The following is a 17,044-nucleotide window of genomic DNA, read 5'->3' on the forward strand; positions in this document are numbered from 1 at the left end:
CGAGCCAATGGGGTGCGGGCGCGCATGCGCGGCCGGGCGGCGGCGGGCGCGCGGCGCGGGCCGAGGAGGAGGGAGGGCGGGGGTAAGATGGCGGCGCCCGTCCTGCTGCGAGTGTCGGTGCCGCGCTGGGAGCGGGTGGCCCGCTCGGCCGTGTGCGCCGCCGGCATCCTGCTGTCCCTCTACGCCTGCCACCTGGAGCGGGAGAAGGGCCGCGACCTTCGCTACCAGGCCCTGTGCGACCTCAGCGAGAGGGTCCGCTGCTCCGCCGCCATCACGTCCAGGTGAGGGGGCTGAGGGGAGGCGGGCAGGGGGCTGAGGGGCTGAGGGGAGCGGGCCTCAACGGGCCGGGGGGGGGGCGATGAAGGGCGTGGGGGGCAGCTGCTGAGGGGCAGCCGAAGAGGGTCGCGGCCTGAGGGGCTGGGGGGCTCCGTGTGGTGCCGCTGCCCGCCCGGGGGCTGCTCTGTGGTGCCGGTGCTCGCCCCAAAGGGGGTCTCTGGGCGGCCCCGGGGGGCTCGGCGCAGGGAGGTGTGCCTCAGCAGCACGAGCCTCGCTCAAAGCTCTATTTATTTTGCCAGTTTCCCATCAGGAATTATTTTAGGGGGTGTTTTTTAAAGGTACGTGTTTTTCATCTCTGTTAGGAGAGTTGGGGTGTGAATTTCAGAGTGCTGCTGGCTTGGGTCGTTACCTGTCAGGTAACTGGTTTGCTCGGTGGCAGCAGGGAAAGGGCGTAACCTGCCGGGCGGTTACTGGTGCCAGCGGTGTGAGGGTGCTGCAGGAAGTGCCCACGGGTGCCATTTGGCTGGGAAACCCACCTAGAAGCACGCTCTCAAGTATTTCAGCCGAAAAAATAAGGTGATTTGTTCAAAGACATGCATATATGTATGTGTGTGCATATACATGTCTGTGCATACATATGTAGAGGCATGCAAAGGTATACATAGGTAAGGAGCTAAGAGCAGGAGTGTTTAGGTTGTTCAGCAAAATTATGTATTAAAAGCTTATGTTTTTATATCTGTACCTTCACTGGAGTGTTTTATGTCATTTTTTTTCCCTCCTCTTGGTGTAACCTGCACAAAAGCGGTCACAATTCATGTAAGGGCACATGCTCTATTATCGTAACAAAGTTGTGGGTGAGAACACGCCCGTAATCTGGTAAGGTGGGAGCTGGTTAATCTGTTTAGACACAGCATACAGGGAAATCTTACTGCTGAAATCACTTCTGGGGTGACATAGGCGTAATCGTCTTAAGTTACGGGGAGAGGTGTATCTGGGGATGTCTGAGAAGAGACTCTTGGGATTGTATGAGGGCTCTAACTCTGCTTTCGGTCTGTCATCAGGCAGTCTTTAGATTGTGAAGATAACAAGCTTGGTCATGGCACTACTGGCGAAGTGTCCTGAAATTCAATGTTTATATCGAAACAGCAAGAAGGCTTCAATATGCCTGCCTGGATAGCTTAAATTTATAAGTTAAAATTATGCGTGGGCTATGGAGAGTAAACCCTGTGAGATACTTTTCTCATGGCTCTAGAGGTGAAAGAGAATAACAAGGACTCAAGCACCTGAGTAGCCTTGGCAGTGGTCTATTCGTGTATACAATTGGCCCTTCAGTAGCTTGTTGTTATTGTAAAGGCTGCTCTTGAGACTGGGAATTTCAAGTAAACAGTTTTAATATGTATTTACCGAATGCTTTGAAAAGCAAAATAGTTCTAATTATATCTGTAGATATCTCTAATTATAGAATAATGCCGTGTAATTATAGTATTCATTGGGAATGCTGCAGCAGAAATGTTGTGTAAGCTGTGGTAAGACCTGTAAATACTCTACTGCAGGAGTTCTGTATAATAACATGAACGTTTAGGGACAAAATCCGCTGAAATCTCCCCAGCAGTTGCTAGGAGAATCATGCTTAACGACTGAAGTATTGCAAATGTCAGGATAGCTCATGATAATTGAAGCAGGTGGTAAAAAGAGTTTGCGGAAAAAGGAGCATGCAAGTTCTGCTCAGTCAAACCTTATTTGGAGACGAATGTGCTTCCAGCGTTGCAGGATGCAGACAAAAAAGGAATATTCCTCTAAAACCAAGACAAGAGGGCAAGCTGTTGAATTTTGAAGGAAAACGAGGATAGAAATTGTATTTTCTGTGTTGCCACAGCATCCCATCCATCAATCCTTCTTATGTCCCTCTCCCATTTAATGCCTCTCGTTGCTACCATGTGTCACCAAAGTTTCTCTGAAGCTTGGTTTCTGGGAGGAGCTTCAAACCGTAATTCAGATTTCACCAAGACAGCAGACTTTCAAATGTGGTGCACACGTGCAATGCAGATTTAACTTTCAGCTCCTTCTTTTTTCATTAAACTATTACGCCGCCAGTTACACAACCAAGCCAATAATTTGTGATTATGATCAGTTTTTACAGAGTTAAATGGATGGCAGACTTGCTCTTTGTGTCTCTCACCAGCTTCTGGAGTGTTCTTTCGGTTGTGTGACTTTATTTAAGGTAGATTTGCTGATGGAAGTAATGGAACTTGGAGCGTAACAACCTGCACGTTTCAAGCGATGATTCCAGCAGAGGACTGAATTTAGAAGTAGAGTCACGGTGTTGGGCTTAATAGTGAATTTGTAGAATAATTGGAGTAAGCTCGTGGAGTCATCTTTAGCTGAGTTATTTTGTAACAAAGTTCTGGTCTTTGGGGAGGATTTTTTTCCACTAATAAGCTGCTGTTATTCCCAAGTCTTGTTTTTAAGCCAAATCTGGTATTGGCACAAGAATGAGAGAAGAAATGCGAAGATTAGCAGCACGCAGAGGGAGGAGCATGGAAAATCTTGTATCAGAGACTGACTCACGCAGAAGATTGTGCTGGAGAGCTACCTTCCTAGTATCTCTGACTGCTCAACATGTTAATGGTCAGCATATTTCAAGCTTTTATCACGGGGAAAGTTCATGACAATGGTTTAGAAAGAAAAACTGTTAAGGACTGCATAATGACCACTGTCATTATCCAGGGAGAGATAAGATGTAGGGAAATAGCAAATGTTTTAATTTGGCAATTGCTGGAGATGCTTTAAGTGGATTGCTCTCTTGTATCTGAGAATAATTAAGTGGCAGGAATGGCTTTATTTATAATGAGACTGGCTAATAGCAGGTCCTAAAAACCTTTTTGGTTTTGCTATTATAATAGTTTCATAGCGGAAATTAAACTAACAAGTTTCAAGTCCTATGGCTGGTGGTGTGGCTTGAAATGAAATGGGACATTTTAGTAGTAACACAGAGCCCCTGAGCTCTTTGTTTTGTTTTATATGCCATGGGAGAGTTTTGGGGTCTTTTGGTATGTTTTTGCTTTCTCTCTGGATTAATTTAAGGTGCCTGCAGGACAGATCAGGTTAGTGGATGGCTCTTGCTGAAAGAGTTTTGTACCCCAGATTGTGTTAATGCTGTGACAACTTTAATACAGCTGAAATGAATGACCAGTGACTCGTCACAATCCATCTTCAGCCATGTTTGTAGCTTTCAGGCAGCTGTGAAAGTGAAGAGCTTTGGAAATAGTGACCAACATCTTTAGCCAACTCACTGAATAGGTTCTAAAATCAAACCAGGATTTTAAGAATCAGTGTTCGTCTGGATAGATGACATTTTAGGGATTCCCTCCTCTGAACTTCGTGCTCATGTGCAATGTCTTGGCTTGCCTGTCAGCTTGTGGCTGAGCCACTCTGAAACCCCTGTTCAGATGTGGGTTTTGGACTTCTTCAGCTTTCTGTCTTCTGCGTGAGTGATGTAGTTGAGTTGCTCAGTCTTGTGCTGCAGTACTTCAGTGCTGTGATGAGTGAGCATAACTCCACTGCTGTAGGGCTTATTTGTCCACCAGCGGGTGTTCAGTTGTGCTGCAATGGATTAAAGTTAAAAACTTTGACCAGTGGTGGTTTTTGGTGAAGCACACCTTGCCGAATCTGTTCTGCTGGTACATCTTCAGAGCGAGAATGCCAAGTTGAGAAGAACAACCCTGTTATCCAAGGGAGTGAGACATGGAACAAAGCTCCAACCTCGCAGGTTCCCCTTCAGTTCTGTTGGGGACCTTCCTGTAAACCTGCTGTCTGTCAGGTTTGCTTGGTTCCAGGTTAAGGACATTAAATAGCAGTTACCTTTCACTTTACCAGTAAGCTCCTGATGGCCCAGCACTTTCCTATCGTACCCACAGGAAGTGTCTTGATGTGTTTGGGGTTGGTAGTTGCAGTTGTAGGTGACTGTAAGGTGAAAAATTGTGCTTGGCTGGTCGCTTCTTGCAAACCAGTGTAGGCAAATGGGGTTCATGTGCTTTTCTTTTTGAAATATTACTGTCTTTGTTGGCCCTTGCTTGTCGGTAATGTCTTTAACCTGAGCCACATCCCTGTTTTTGTTAGGCATCTGTGGTCCTGTAGAGAAAGAGATAAAAACTTGATGAAACTGCTGAAGGGCAGTACATGAACAGCTGGTGGCCATTCAGCAGGAATCATAGTTGTTGTTCTCAAACTGCCAAAACAGTTCTACATGAAAATGTGGCCTCCCGAGACTATGCCAAAATCTGTCCTGTGATTTTAAACTGGTTGTTGCTCATTTCTGAGGTCTGCAGATCGTTAGATAGCAGCCGTAAGGATGCTTTGCCAGTTACTCTGTAGCAAGGATTCATTGTTTGTGCTGCCTGAGGGAAGGTTTGAAGATCTCTGGTTTCTTGACTGGGCAGCAGAAATCCGTGTGGACAGAACCTATCTCAGGTCCTGCTGTCAGCTGGGATGGAGTTATTTTTCTTCCCAGTAGCTGCTCTGGTGCTGCGTTTTGGGTTCGGGGTGAGAATAAAGTTCTTTGTTTGTTTTTCTTACAGCAAAGTTTAACAAAGGGTACAAGTTCCTAAAGCTCTGTAGAAGCAGATTCAGCACCAAAGAGGAGTGGGAAGGGACTCCAAGTAATACTTTTGCGGAGAGAAAAAAGCTGCAGCGTGAGCCAAGGTTATCTGCCCCGTTTGCTGTGCCAGCTCTGGTGCGAGCAGGACTTGGGCAGGACTGGCAGGTCCTGGGGGAGGCTGGAGGATGTGAGCTGCGGGGTGATTCGGGGTTATTCTGTGTTTGTGGGAGTGCTTACAGACACCCATCTTTGTTAGCTCTGAACCCAGGTGCTCCCAAAGCACAGAAGCTGGCAGTTTGAGTCCCTTTTGTCTCATCCTTTCAGTAGAATATTGATGACTTAATACTTGAGGCTGTTATAAAAGATGTGCCTCTGCCACTACGTATTATAAAACAAACCCAGTACCCTCGCTATTTGAGTCCTTTTATCAACCTTACAGTGATCCGTAATGTGTATCATTGCATTTCATGAATATATTATTTCTGGCTTGTCTGGATTTTGTAATAGGGCCGAGAACGATTTTGCCTGATGCCATGAAAATGGAAAATTGTGCCCGTGGTTCAGCTTTGGGCTTCATTTGTGATAGGTTAATAAAAGATGATGTAGAAGGAACGTGTTGCTGTTGGCTTGTGGGTGCTTCGGTAAAGACTGCTATGAAATAATCAACCACTGTCTGCTCGAGGCTTTGCTGATCTAGCTGCTGACATTTTTTGGACCAGTTTTCTGGTGTAGAGCTGGAGGAAACACAGAACAAAATCCTAGCAGATTGTGGTAAATACTGCTGGCAGATTTAAACATGAAACCAAGTTATCAAAACTTGTAAGTGCTCCTGGAGAGCTTACAAATGGGGATTTTTAATCTGCTTTCTTGTGGCTTCTAATTGAAGGCTTTTACTTAATTTATTAAAACTGTTAGGGCGGCCTGAGTGACCTTGTAACCATGAACTGGGCTTAATCCAAAATCCTCCAGTGAAGCTGTAAAGAAGCTGCAACCAGAGTTTCTTAACATTGCTCAGTATTAAAATGCTCCGGATCCTTTGACCTTTATATCAGCTTTTCACTGAAGGCAATGTGTGAGCATAGGCCAGCCGTGCTGCCCTCCTGGGAACTCTCATTCTGTGCTGTAATGTCTCGCAGAAGTTAGATGACATTCAAGGAAATTTGCATATCACTTCTCAAATATAGTATTTTAAAAATATATTTATATATATATATATTTTTTCCTCAGGATTACAAATGGCTAAATGGTGCTTGCTGCTGATAGCTAAATAATTTGTATGGGATGAAAACCAATCCTGAAATGATGGGTTTTAAGTAAGGCGCTGGTAGCCAAGAAGCAGAATTTGTGTTCTTTACTTAGAGTTCCCTGAAAATATCACCGCTTTGTTGATTTTTGTTTGCCCTTTTCATTACAGCTAAGCTAAAAATTGTGAGAGATGTGTTGGGAAAGCCTGCTGCTGCACAAGTGCAGTGTCCTCAGATGTTGAATCACTTGTGCCATTTGATAATCTGGCCTCCTGAAGGATTTGATGGCCCTTTTGACAAGACATTTAGGAGACAGAACATGAACTGGGGAAGTACGTGGTGCCTTGTCCTGGGCATCTGCTGTTCTGATGGCAGAGCCATGGTGCTGGAGCTGCCTGGGCTTGACCTGACCCAGTCTGTGTTTTTTTGTGTGTTAAAATGAACATACAGCAGCTGGTTCCTCTCCTGAGGTGAGAACTAAGGACTGCCAGGTGAAGGTGAGGTGGGATGATTCAGGAGCTCGGTGCAGGAGGATGTTACAGAGCTCAAAAGATGTGTTCAGAACGTGTCCAGGTGCACTGAGGAAGGCTTCGAGGCAGGCTACAAAGCGTGTTGGTGCAGGTGAAACTCCAGTTCAGAAGTTTCTTAGGGATAACTGAGGTCAAGGAGAGCATCTTGGGGAATTATCTCTGTGTAAAAGCTCTGAAAAGCATCATCTACTGGTAGCTGTGAGAGCAGGGGTGCTTGGCTGGAAGAAACGGCGCGGTGTTTCTTCCAGAAAGTGGGTGAGCTAATGTGACTCCTGGCTAAATATACACTTTGTGTTTGTTTGACTCACTGTGTTCAGCAGGCTTGGAACTGTGCCTCGTCTTGAGCTAATACTGATAACTCTGACAGCTTCTAACCTGTTAAACGTGGAGCTTGGCCTTTCAGGTGTCCGAGAGTACAGAGTACAGCGTGGAGTTCTCCGGGCTGCCCTTCTCCAGCAGCGTTGTCACTGCTAAAGCACAGTGACACGCACGGTGTTAGAGCGTGCTCCTGTAAGTAAGTGCTGTTCTGGAACACGGAGGATGTTCGTAGTGGTGCGAAAGAAGTAATGATTTAACAGCACCCGATGCAATGGAGATATGTCGCTTGGGGATCAAAATGACCTCGGTTCTTTTCTGCTCTGTTACAAGTGTCAAGTGCACAGAGTTACTGGAGATGTTAAAAAAAACAACCGACGCTTCTGAGCGCTGTTAACTATCACACACCATTGTTTAGAGGGTGGGTAATGACCTTCAAGTCTTACTTTTGATAAAAGGAATGTACATTGTGAATAAAAAGCCACTGAACGCTACAGTTTTAGATGCTGGGAAACTACACGCCTCTAAAGACTTTGTCTTGGGTTTCTCGAATCTGCATTCTGAGAACGTGAAGATCTTCTTGAGGGCATAACTTTTCAAATCATTTTCAAAGCTGTTAACTGCAAATGAGAAAAGAAGCAGGCTGCCATCTTAAACAGAGGGGGAATCTGAGTTAGTTAAAATACGCAGTAAGGTGTCTTAAAGCTTTCTTTTAAAACTTCCTTGAAATTAGTTCAGGCCGGTGTGCGGTTTGTTTTACGTTCAAATAAGAGTGAGACTTGGGTGTGGCAGAAGTAGGCCTGCCACATGTCTTTGTGATACTGCTCTGAATCACTCCAGCTGACTGCAGCTTTATTTCCACAGCAGAACACTCGGCTGCTTCAGGATGGGGAGCCACGAGGCAGTGCCAGGAACAAGTTGGTGGTGTGGAGCTTGTGTTTTTAGCTTACTGTGCAAACAGTTCCTCATTAACATTAACATTCTACCCAGCCTTTTACATCAAAAAAACAAATTCTGAGCTGACTAATAGTCAGTTCTTATAAATTAAATCCTTTTTTATAAGGACAAGTTTCTTAGAGAACTTCTGAGCAATCTATAACCCTTATCCTTCATTAGTTTTACTGATGTTTAATTTCTTTTTTTTCCCTGTTAAGTGCAGTCTGTCTTCTTGCTGTGTTTGCTGTTTTTTTTTAGATATTCGAAGTAAAAAAAAAATAGTGTGTGATTTATATGATTTAGATATGAGAAGGAAGATTTTTGTCCAAGTCCCCTTCCCTCTCCTCTGTTCCAACTGCTTGCAAAATGACTTGATTCATCGTGTGTTTTAGCAAGTTCTAGGACCTTTGTGACAGAATTAGGGGATGAATTAGCCTCTTCCGTAGAGAAATTAGTCTCTTTCTTTTTTTTGCATTTGTTTGATGTAGAAAACTTCCCCACACTTCAAACCTTGTAAGTCTGAGAAAGTGCTTTGAATCTTCCACTCCAGGCTTCTCAACCACTTCAAAGCATGTGGAGTAAGATGCGAGGCTGGAGCTGTGCTCCGTGGACTGAAATCCAACACTTGATGTCCTTAAAGCGGCTACAAGGCCAACAAGATGCTTAACGAACTAGTGCACGTGGAAAAAGCTTTCACCGGGCTCTGACCTTGCAGCTGTAGATGGTGACTTGAGGACACTGCCTGTCGCGGAGGGCTGGAACTCGTTAGCTTTCCATTAACAGCAATTCATCGAATTCTGAATAACTGTAGGGTCAGACTCTCTGAAGTTTGTGATGCTCTCGAGCAGGGTGGGATCTCAGGAGGATGAGAGAGTGGCACGTCGGCATCTTGTGGATGCTTTGAGCAAGGGGACTGCAGGCTTCATGCACGTGTTAAGTTCTGCCACCTGCCTCAGGAAGGAGGCCTGGAAGGCTTCAAGTAGATTTTACCCTCACTTGGGGACTTGAACAATGAATTGCACTCGTGGGTAGGAAGCTGAAGTGTCTATTGATGTGTTAATAGAGAAAATTCCAACTGCTAAATGCAGAATAATGATGCTTTTAATGTATTTGTCTGCCTGTAATACTGTTTTTGGTGGCTGGGCAGCCGGACAGAGTTGTTAGATGTGCTGCAAGTATCTTATCAAATTAAGGCTGAAGAATAAGCAGTTCTCACTTAAAATCCAGTGTGGGAAGAAAGTCTTCTCATAGCTGAGATTCTTCTGGACGTGCAGTATTTCTTTGTAATATTTGTTTATGTCTTGTTGTACAATATTTTGTTTTTAAAATCCCTCCCTTGTGGAAGCGTGGCTCCCTTTGCTCTCAAGTGCTGCCCTCGCACCTCTACAGCCGCTCTTCCAGATCTTTGCTGTCCATCCGTGGTGCTGCTTCACCCCAAGCCGTGCTGTAAGCTCACGGGGACTGCTGGCCTTCCTGTGCTACAGAGACTTGCAACCAGATGCGAGGCACTGTCTCCATGGTAAAGCAAGTGCCAGCCTTTTCTGTGCTGATTGGAGCTTTACAATTATGCACAGGTTTCTCTTCAGTCACTTGCAAGACTTGAGACCCAAAGCATGACCCTTTATTTTATTTTATTTTTTTAATGTATGCAGTCAATGCTGTTTTTAGGAATTAGTACATAATTCTACTTACATTTAGGGGTGAAGAGCGCAAGATTTGGGTATAATAGTTAATTGCAGGCAGTTACTAAGCTTGAATTAAAGTGATAAATTTGAATATGTTTTATAAATGTTGCAGAAATGGCTCTGAGGTGAAGTATTTTGGAGGTGGTGTAAAGCTGCGTTACGGTGACACCTTTCTTGTGAGAAGAAGCCGTAGTGTGGTGGTGGCCTTCCACCGCTGTCACGTTCCTGTAGCACAGAGAGCAAACCTGTGGTGTACCTTGGGTCTAGCAGGATCATCACCTCTAGGGTAGCAACTGGAGTGATGCATTGGAGTGATCTGCTTCTGGACATCAAATTACTGCTTTCTAGCACAAGTGCATTCACTAATCTCACCTTTTATCCACCCTACTATAGCAGGAGCTCAGTAGGGCTCGTACAGCTCCCTGCCTTATCACTAGTGTTGAAAATTACTTTGCTGTTAAGGTGCTTGTTCAAATACAGGGCCCTGGCACATGTGGCCTGTGGCTCCTGTTCTGGTACCATCCCCAGCTCGTCTGCCTTCCAGATCTGGTTCCTCCTAAGGCGTTAGATGGATCGGGAGCCGCTGAGGTGCAAACATATGTTCCAACCTGCTTGCTGTAGTGCCAGCGAGGTAAATGCTGGCAGGCAGTAACAACCACTTACGAGGTTTACCATTTTCCTGTAGCTGTATATCTAGTGAGCATGTGTCCAACTCCTCTTGCAGTAGAGAGAGCTGCTAAAACTATTGCTGGAGGAAAGACGCGGTTATTTGACAGAAGAGCTTTGAATTACAACTTGAGAAAGCAGACGTGGTGTTTGGTGAAGCTGCAATTGTGTGAACTTGAAGCTGTCAGTGTACACATAACTTTGATCAGCAGTTTGTGGGATAAAGGTGTACCCAGCGCACACCCTGTTGCAAGCTGCCTCCTTGTCAGATACCCCTGAACTTCAGATGGGACCCCCTGGTCCTGTCAGAGCATGTGTAGCTCTGTGTTTTTTTCCCCAACAGGAATGAATTATAAATACTGAGGTAAAGCAACAAGTGCCCCACCACAAGTTAACTTAGTTTCATTGTCTTACAGATGGGGTCGAGGATTCGGTCTGCTGGGTTCCATCTTCGGAAAGGACAGTGCAATAAATCAGTCAAACAGTGTTTTTGGACTCGTGTTTTATATACTACAAATGTTACTTGGTAAGTATTAATGCAACTTAGAGCCTAAAATATATGACAGGTGTATGGTGATAAGGGGAATGTGTTATGCATTGCAGAATCCTCATGATACCAGATAAAATGTGTGTTCTTTTTTTTATTAGAACCAGTCTAATGGTACATCTGTGTAAAGGGCTTAAAAGCCCACATGCTAACAAGAGCAATCTTAATTTTCCTGCTATGCTATTAATAATACAAGTATCAAGACAGTTGCTGCGCTGGTATTATCACTTAAATGTATTTAGCATTGGATTGCAGGATAGAAAAGATGAAACTGGAACGTGCAAGTTCTGCAGGGGATATGGGGATAGCAGGCAAAAAGTGCACGAAGTGTAGCAGTGTGTGTATGTGTGTTCTGACTCTGTGGTCTGCTCTAAAGCTATTTGTATCAATAGACATAACTTGACCAACCTGTAACTTTCCCAAAATTCAGGAATAAGGAAGAAGGTAAATACTACACATACTTCTTATCAGAGGACTGTTGTGCAGAACCTAGGAGCTCCCCTCCGTGTAGTGATTTATCAGCCATCTTGAACTCATGGTATTTTGAACAGACTTTTATGTCCTACAAACTTGCTGAGTAGCCTTGAGTTTGAGTTGGAGTGCGTAGGTTTTGTGCTTTTTGTGGAAAGGGGGGACGAGAACAGCAGCAGTAACTCTTTCTCTCTTGTTGCAGGTATGACAGCAAGTGCAGTAGCAGCTCTAATCCTCATGACATCCTCCATAGTGTCTGTAGTAGGGTCATTGTACTTGGCGTACATTCTGTACTTCGTGCTGAAGGAATTTTGCATTGTCTGCGTCATCACATATTTGCTGAACTTCATTCTCTTTATCATCAACTACAAACGACTAGTTTATTTGAACGAGGCCTGGAAACGGCAACTCCAACCCAAACAGGAATAACGCCTGTTTGAACTTTTGACTGACAGTCTGAAGACCCAACTTCCATTAAGTTTATTTTGCAGTAATTTTTTATTCTCCATATCAGACACTTTCCTTGAGAATCATAACTGAATTTTTAATTATAAATTGGAAGGGGCCCTAAATAATTTTTTGTGGTAATCTTCAATTCAAATGTGGTTATGAAAGAAAGCTCTAATACAATCAAAGACAAGCTTTAACTTTACTTTGAAGGAGTTCTAGCCACAGCAAAACCTAGACTCTCCACCCCCTCCACTTGTAAAGTGGGTAACACTTGCTATAAAATATCCTGTATATAAATTCAGGTATAACAAGATGTGATCATGACATTAAATATTCTAGAATAGCATTACAATATTTAATGTTGCCATGTTTACAGTATGTGTATTACATTTTATTTTTTTTAGCTGATGGACTTAGATCTAACTAGGACTTATACTGTAAATAAAATTAGAAATATTGGTTTCATCCCTGGAGAACTCACTGTACAATCAGTTTTGTTAGCCTAGGAGCTTTCGGAGTGTTCAGCTAACAGTCGACTGACGTGATGGAAGAAGTGACCTCTGTAGAGAACACCGTGTTGCTGCACTCGCTGCTAGCGCTGTCACGAAAATGATGGTTGGGTTTTGTTCCATTTTTCTTGTTTCCAGTATTGAGAATGGAATTAAAGCTGAAACCTGAAGTATGTTCATTTAAACCACAATTTCATTAATTTCTGTACAGAATGAAAACAGCTTAATGTGGTCAATAGAAGGTTACCACCGGAATGCTATTTACAGACTGGGGGTTGGGGTATCAAAGAGCGCCCTTTGGAAGGACTGAATTTCCAGGCAGTGCTGTTTCGTTTTAAACTGCAGTCAGACAGGCAGTGTTACTAATGTTTGATGTTACATGAGTGCTGCAGTATAGGATTGCAATTTGCAGTGGAAACCACTGACTGAGCGGGATAACCAAGTAGTGCACTGAATAAGCAGATACTGAATTGATCTTCGTCAGGATCTTCGGTTTGTGCTATATTGGGACATGAACTTTAGGCCTGACACACACGAGATCCTTTGGAAGGGCAGTCTGTTTAGCAGGATAACTAAGTAAATGTGCTCCTGAAAATGAAATGTGATATAGTGCTATCATTGCTCTTTCTAATAACTAATTAAAAAAAAAAATTTAAACTGCAGATTTATGCAAAGGAACAAAATTGTAATGTTTCTGCACGCAGTATTCTAAGGCTGAATGTTAAAAGTGCCTTCTGTCTTAAAATCTTAAACCAAATACTTTGTGTTGAACTTGGCAGACAGAAGTGTCCTTGCTTTAAAAATGAACAAACAACAGTCCCAGAAAACTTGCTGGCCATAGAAAAGTATTAAGAAACCTATGTTAGTTTTTAGACTGAGAAGTGGTAGCAATATGGTTTAACTCAATGCGATAGGAGGTTGACGTGACTGGGAAAGTAAAATGCTTGTGTTTCGGACTCTGACACCAAAATATTCAGCTACTTTCTGTAATTGGTGCTGTGCTGCTTTTTGCCCTTGTCAGCTTCTAAATACGAAGAGTTCCAACTGCATACCCACTTATTTAAAGAATTAGTTTAACTAATCTTAGGATTTTTTCTTGCACATGAATGTCAAAAAGACACTTCTGTTGTACGGCTAAGTGGATTAAAAACACTAAGTTGCTGAGGATGAACTTGACTGTGAAACATGCAGCGTTCAGTAGAGAAAATAGAATTTTTAGGTTGCATTCAGAAAATAGTATTTAAATTACTACTGAAGTAATTTTCTGGTTTGTATCAAGGATGTAGGTGGAAACTGCTTTTATGTATAGAGTTCTGTGGTATGAGTAACATCTGTTGCATGTAACACTAAATTACACGTCCCTCTTGTCTAAGAGTTTTAGACGACAATTCATTAAATGCATTTTGTATTGACCAGAGTATAGTTAAAGCTTGTCTTGATGTTTAGTTCTGTCTCTCAAATGCCTTGAACTTTGACGTGAGGGGAGTGAATGGTGTTAAGCTGGTCCCTCAGGGCTTCACTCTGTTCTCTTATAAGCCTTGAGACAATATCACTGTTTAATATGTTGTATAGATTTATTTTGATGCATTCCTGTGATCTACACTAAAGCATCTTTTCATCTGAGGAAGAGGTAAACGTGCTGCCTGAAATGGTTAGTCGCAGCGCTAATATCAGAACAAGCAGCAACGGAGACAAGTTTAATCAATGATTACTTGGTCTGATTTCTGGTTGTAATGCGCACTGAAAAAAAAAAAAAGGAAAAAAACATCAACTGAAAGTATAGGTGTTGACTAACTTCACTGTGTCTTGTGCTTGTCTGTGTGGGCATAGTCTGTTAATTCAGTTTGTTTAGTAAAATTGTTCAGGGCCAGATTTTCAGCAGTCATGTCTGCGGTCCTCGTTTGTGTGCACGTAGGGATCAAATGGAAAATCGCTTTGGTCTCTGGAAGAATTTGCAGCTGTACTCTGTGCACAACCTTGCAAATCTGACCCTTAATTGTGAACTCCTTTGTCTTGTGTGCTTTTCTTGCAGTTACTTTTTACTGGAAGTGATTTGCTAGAAATGGCCCTAACTCTTCTACTTTCTCTCTTGTGCTTTGGAAACGCAGTTGGCCTGAATAAAGGGCAAAGTTAATATTAGCAGTAGAAATTTGGACCTTTTTGCTTCCAGATCTTTGACTCTTTCCTCATTGCTACCAAATGATAGAAACAGCATATTTCTTCCAGTAAAATGGCTCGGGTTGCAATTAGTAATGGGATAGAAATCAGCCAAGTGCTTCATGCAACTGCCCCCTGCCTCCCCTCAGCCAAAACAACTGTCATTGCCTACGTGTGATTGATACGAATTGGCCGTTTACAAAACTGAAGGGAAATTCTGGGAAGTCCTGTGGATGCAGTAGAATGGGGAAATGCTAGTAAATAACACTTGGCCTGGCAGAGGGACGAGGAGGCGGCAGTATTGTTACACAGATTCTGGTTGTGGTTTCAACACTTGTGAGAATGGAGGGGGGGAAAAAAAGTCTTAAGATACAGTGCTTGTGATTTTGGGCTGTTCCCCAGCACCACTCCCTGCCTGGCTCTCCGTCCTGCAGGGAGGGGCAAATTGAAAGGCAGAAGAATCTCATCCCAAAACCTGTTTAGGAAGTAAACATTCCTGAAATCCTCTTACTGTAAGGTACTCGTTACTCTTAAAGCCAATGAAGCATTCAAGTCTCGTTTAGAAAGTGAATGTTCTTGGAAGCTTCTTACTGTAAAGTGTTTGCAATGCTAAGGACAGCCAAGGAAACATTCCCTACCACCTTTGATTTCCAAAGTGACAGCAGATCTCTCATCAGGAGATTTCTGCATACTGTAATACACACTCGTTGTCTTCTGTACAGTCTCTTGATCAAAAATATTGACGAGGTGCTTTGGGCAGCACTTGGGTCTCCTAATTAACATTGGCTAAAGTTAAGGAGAGTTCTAGTAACTTTGGTTCTGCCAACGTTGTTTCAAGATGATCTAGAGAAAACTGGTCCAGAAAAGATGAAGTATTCTGTTACCATACAACTGTATTAAGCATGGCCTAAATATTAGGTGTTTGTTCTGTACTGTATGTTCCATCAACTATTATCACTAGTGCTTTAAACTCCAAATTAAACACCCATTTAAATGGAGTCACTGGGCAGATGTTCCTTTTATCAATATAGTTGAGAGATTCTCTATCGGAGGTTTAGGATACGATTTTGCTAACAGGTAAAACAATGTAAATATGTACGAATTCTATTTGTTGCACATAACTTTTTGGTATAAAAAATAAATGTAGAAATTACCTGTGGACGTCTTGCTGCAATCATTCTTATGCTGCATTCATGCAGTCCAAACAAGAGCTTGAATGAACTCAGAGGCCTTTTTGGACTCAGTCTGAGCCTTAGAAACTGTCTTTAAAGCCAGTACTGTAATTCTGTTTCTTGAAATGTACGAAGTTGTGATCTCTTTGAAAGAAATTGTATGCTAGCCGTAGAAGGATTAAAGCCCTTGGGTCCCCAGAGATCCCAGCTTATAGAACTTCTGCAGCTTCCTTGTGTCTCGCTGAATGTTGTGTGCACGTGGGGGTGTAAAGGTTGGGCAGCATTGACTTGAGGCTTTACTGTTTACAGTTCCTTAAGCAACATGCAAAAAACATTAAGTATGTTATTTTTATCAGTTCCTTCTTTCCTTGGTCCTGTAGGCCTGCTTTAAATTCTCTCTGACAAGACCACAAAGTATCTGGAAACTGCTGTATATTGTCCTGGGTTTGGGGTGTGGGGAGGGCAGGGGGTGGAGGGAGGAAGGAAGGGAACTTCTGGGGAAGGGTTGGATAGGCGGGCTGGGTTTGCAATTGCACTGAGCTGTTAAGAACAAGCAGGAACTGATACTCTGAAGTATGTGCTTACCATACATGTGCATATTAAACTTTGCATATGTTTTGCTGGACTGAATGAACGTTATCTCTTTCTCTTCTGCAACTGCAAGCCCTGTGTATGTCATAATGATCTGAGCTCGTTTGTAATGCATTAACAATGTTAAATCTTTATTTTCACGTGGCAGCTGTTGGTATGTCATGCTGTCTGTTGAAAGGGGGAAGAAAATGGTTTTAAAAAAATGTCTAGAGAGCGAGAAGTTGAAATGGATTTTGAACACTGGAAGTGGGCTTAAATACTGTTCACTCTTGTATCAGGTTACATTTGAGCAAGTGTCTTTTTAATGTGGATAGACTCTTATATTCTGGGTTTTTAGTTAATTAGAAAATCTGTAAACCTAGCACGAGAGTAACCATCAGGAATGTTGATAGTATGTTCTTTCTTTTCCTTTAGATGTTCAAGAAATATTGTTTCGAAGTCTGCAGTAAACATGTATGTTGTTATTCTGCATGTGGCAATGCAAAGTGTTGTTGATCCCTAATCACATTTAAAGGAACAAATTTGGCTGCCACCGCACAACACAAGCAAATATTTTGTTTATATTGGCAGATATTTTAGTTACTTTCTTGAGGTACTAACAGAAGAGCCAATTGCAGAAAAAGTAAGCCTAACAGCAGGTTCACACAGTTATCAGTGAATTGGAATAATGAGACTATGTAACTGCCTCAACTTCCAAAACTCAGAAGGCAGCCTCTGTTTCTGTGGTTCTGCTGTGGGTAATGCTGCTGTTGGGACAATCCCAAGAGCTTGCAGTAAGTTTGCAAACCAAGTATCCTGGGCTCTTCTGTGAGTACTGGCACAATCTGTTACAGTCTAAAGCCTGGCCTTTGGAGTTCTCTATCACTGGGGTGCAGCCTGAAAGGGAAGTTACTGCACG

At 43.0% G+C, this 17,044-nt stretch overlaps 1 protein-coding gene across 1 annotated transcript; it reads left to right on the forward strand.

The window, feature by feature from the left end:
- Nucleotides 1–62: 62 nt before the first annotated feature.
- Nucleotides 63–15,544, forward strand: VKORC1L1 (vitamin K epoxide reductase complex subunit 1 like 1). Its single transcript, XM_084493127.1, has 3 exons — nucleotides 63–281; nucleotides 10,666–10,775; nucleotides 11,470–15,544. The coding sequence occupies exons 1-3, from the start codon at nucleotides 88–90 to the stop codon at nucleotides 11,694–11,696; spliced, it is 531 nt and encodes a 176-aa protein (XP_084349253.1). The 5' UTR covers nucleotides 63–87; the 3' UTR covers nucleotides 11,697–15,544.
- The last annotated feature ends 1,500 nt before the right edge of the window (nucleotides 15,545–17,044 follow it).

Source organism: Aythya ferina (genome assembly GCF_964211825.1).
Source record: "Aythya ferina genome assembly, chromosome: 19".
NCBI lineage: Eukaryota > Metazoa > Chordata > Aves > Anseriformes > Anatidae > Aythya > Aythya ferina.